At 56.2% G+C, this 2,483-nt stretch overlaps 1 protein-coding gene across 9 annotated transcripts in view; it reads left to right on the top strand.

The window, feature by feature from the left end:
- Ciz1 (CDKN1A interacting zinc finger protein 1) overlaps positions 1-2,483 on the top strand; it is a 21,059-nt gene that overhangs the window by 5,441 nt on the left and 13,135 nt on the right. For 7 of the 9 annotated variants that reach the window (XM_004640493.2, XM_023700479.1, XM_023700475.1 and 4 more), the window contains 2 exons: positions 1,457-1,559; positions 1,737-1,845. In XM_004640493.2, the coding sequence (XP_004640550.2) occupies positions 1,457-1,559; positions 1,737-1,845 (212 nt within the window). The remainder of the gene's footprint in view (positions 1-1,456; positions 1,560-1,736; positions 1,846-2,483) is intronic. The other 2 variants (XM_023700473.1, XM_023700476.1) reach the window with 1 other exon arrangement.

The following is a 2,483-nucleotide window of genomic DNA, read 5'->3' on the forward strand; positions in this document are numbered from 1 at the left end:
CCACCTGTTTACAGTCTCTCAAGAGCTGGGATTACAGGCTTGCGCCACCACGCCCAGTCTCAATTGCCGTCTCAGCGTGTCCCGGGGGCGGGGCCTGTACAGCTGGCCTTGGGATTGAACCCCTGGCCCCTGCGCCTGCTTGTAGGTGCTTTAATCTGCTGAGCTGTTTGGCTGGCTCTACTACCTGAAAATTTAAAAATTAAATTAATTGGAATACATAGAAGTAAAAGTAATGTAGCTGCAGTGAAACAGTATGATGGGGCCCTAAGCCACAAGCCAGTGGTGTCTAATGGTCTGAGCTGGCAGCGCTGTGGGAGGTCGTGCTGTTTGTAGGTTTACTGTTTTCCAGACCTGCAGAGGGGGTGAAGGGACTTTGACAGGGAGTTCCCTCCTGCCTGAGTGTCCCTGAGTCCCTGAGTCCCTGCCTACTGTCCCTGAGTGTCCAAGCTGCTCCCTGCCTTTTGAGCACATTCCTGGGCACAGGAATGCCAGGAATGGTCACCCTTTACCTGCTTGCTTCAGGTAGCCACATCTTAGTGAGGCGCTGTCTTCAGACAGGGGCCCTGGCCCCGAGTTGGGCCACTGACTTGCAGGCTGATGCCTGTGTCGAGGGGTGGTGTCTGTGTGTCTTGATGTGGGTGCAGATCGCGTGCCCCACTCAGTCCTAGTGTTGGGGCTCAGCAGGAGGGAAGGAAGCTGCGGGCAGGCCCCAGGGCTCCCCAGGATTCCTTGGCTGGTGGAGCCTTGTGTTCATGGTGCGAACACCTGTAAAGCTGCTGTGGAGTGGGGCTCTGGTAGTGCAGAGGTTATATGAGCCTGGCCTTTCTGCAGGTTCTGGGGGAGGGCGTGAGAGGCCCTAATGTGCATCCCGCCCCAAGGAACCATTCAAGACAGGAAAATGCCTCCAAAGGAAGCTGAAGGGGCCTACAGTGAGGGTGTGGACCTAGTTTGGAGTCAGGAGGCTTCTGAGGAGGGGACCCTGGAGCCAGGAAGTGCCCCAGGGCTTGTTGGAGAGGCCCAGCCTGGACTTGCTGAGAGGGTAGGAAGGAAAGCTGCAGGGGCAGAGACCAGGTTGGGGCATAGACCAGGTTGTGCGGTTGTGTGGTTGTGCGGTTGTGTGGTTGTGCGGTTGTGCGTGTGCAAGGGAGGGGTAAGAAGCACCCCAGGTTACAGGAAGCTAAGAGACCAGAGAAGGTTTCAAAGGCTGCTGGGAAGAAGGGTGCAGGGAAGCCAGGGGGCTGGAAGGGGTTCTTGACCCCCAGCTGGGCTTTTATGGTCTGGCAGTTAAATGGGGAGTGGGGTATAGACCATCATATGCCTGGCAGCTCTGGAGCCAGGCCCACCAGAGATCCTTTGGGCCCCTCAGCCCCTGCCGGCTACACCAACCACTGTTGGCCAAGGCAGTATCTGCAGTGGTGGGTGGCAGCTGTCAGAAATGGTTTCTGAAAGGAAGCAGGATTCTTTTTCTCAGACGATGCCCGTGGAAGATGGGGCAGACCCCCAAGAGGGGTCTGAAGAAGCCGAAGAGCCTGGAATGGACACGCCCGGAGGAGAGGGAGGTGGGGAGCCTGCTGGTCCTGCAGAGGGGACACGGACTGGGTGGTGGGCGCAGGGGCAGCAGGTCATGGAGGCAGAGGTGGGAGGCAGGATTCCTGGTGGGGTGAGCCCTGGCCCCATTTCTGGGGTCAGACATGCTCTACATGGTACCTGTATTCCCCTGTCTGTCCCCACTCTAGATGAAGATTCGCCCCGCTGTCCAGATGGCATCTTGAGTGAGAAACGCACACCCACACCAGAGCCTGAACCTTGTGAGGTGACTGAGCCTCTGGCCAAGAGGTCAAAGAGGTAGGTGATGCCAGGCAGGTGCCAGGACCCAGGTGCTCTGGACTTATCTCTGTAGACATAGGCTGGGGAGGCAGGAGCTGACCCCATGGAAGGTGGGTCCAGATTCCTGTAGTGTGGAGAAAAGTTAGATTTGCTTCTACACCTTCCTCTGAAGGCTTCAGGCCAGACCTAGAAGCCAGACTGGGGGCCAGCTTGGGGGGCTGATGATTATGCCTGAGACCTCGGGGTGTGGCAGAAGGTGGGCAGCTTGGCAGGGCTAATTGGAGATGTATTAGTAAGTGGTGGGAAGGGGGAAATTTTCTTCAGTGTATGAAAGTGACACTGACGCCCCTGTGTTAGTGTTGCTGTCCCTGGGATATAATAGTTGACACCCACAATCGAAAGGCGGTGGGGTAGGTTGAGCTCTCTAGATGGTTTTATGGATTCAGTGCGTAGTTGGCTGACTATAAAGCAGCAGTAGCGTAGCAGAGGAAAGCTGCTTAGTTCATGGCAACCAGGAAGCAGAGTAGGAGAGCAGGGCCAAAGCAGAAGGAGCAGGTGACCATAGAGAGTGCCCAAGGTCGTGCTTTTGGTGATCTACCCAGACACACCCAGAAGTTGTACCTTACTAATCTGGCCTTGAGTCTCAATCCAATCAA

Source organism: Octodon degus, unplaced genomic scaffold, assembly GCF_000260255.1.
Source record: "Octodon degus isolate 3935 unplaced genomic scaffold, OctDeg1.0 scaffold00123, whole genome shotgun sequence".
In the NCBI taxonomy this organism is placed as follows: Eukaryota; Metazoa; Chordata; class Mammalia; order Rodentia; family Octodontidae; genus Octodon; species Octodon degus.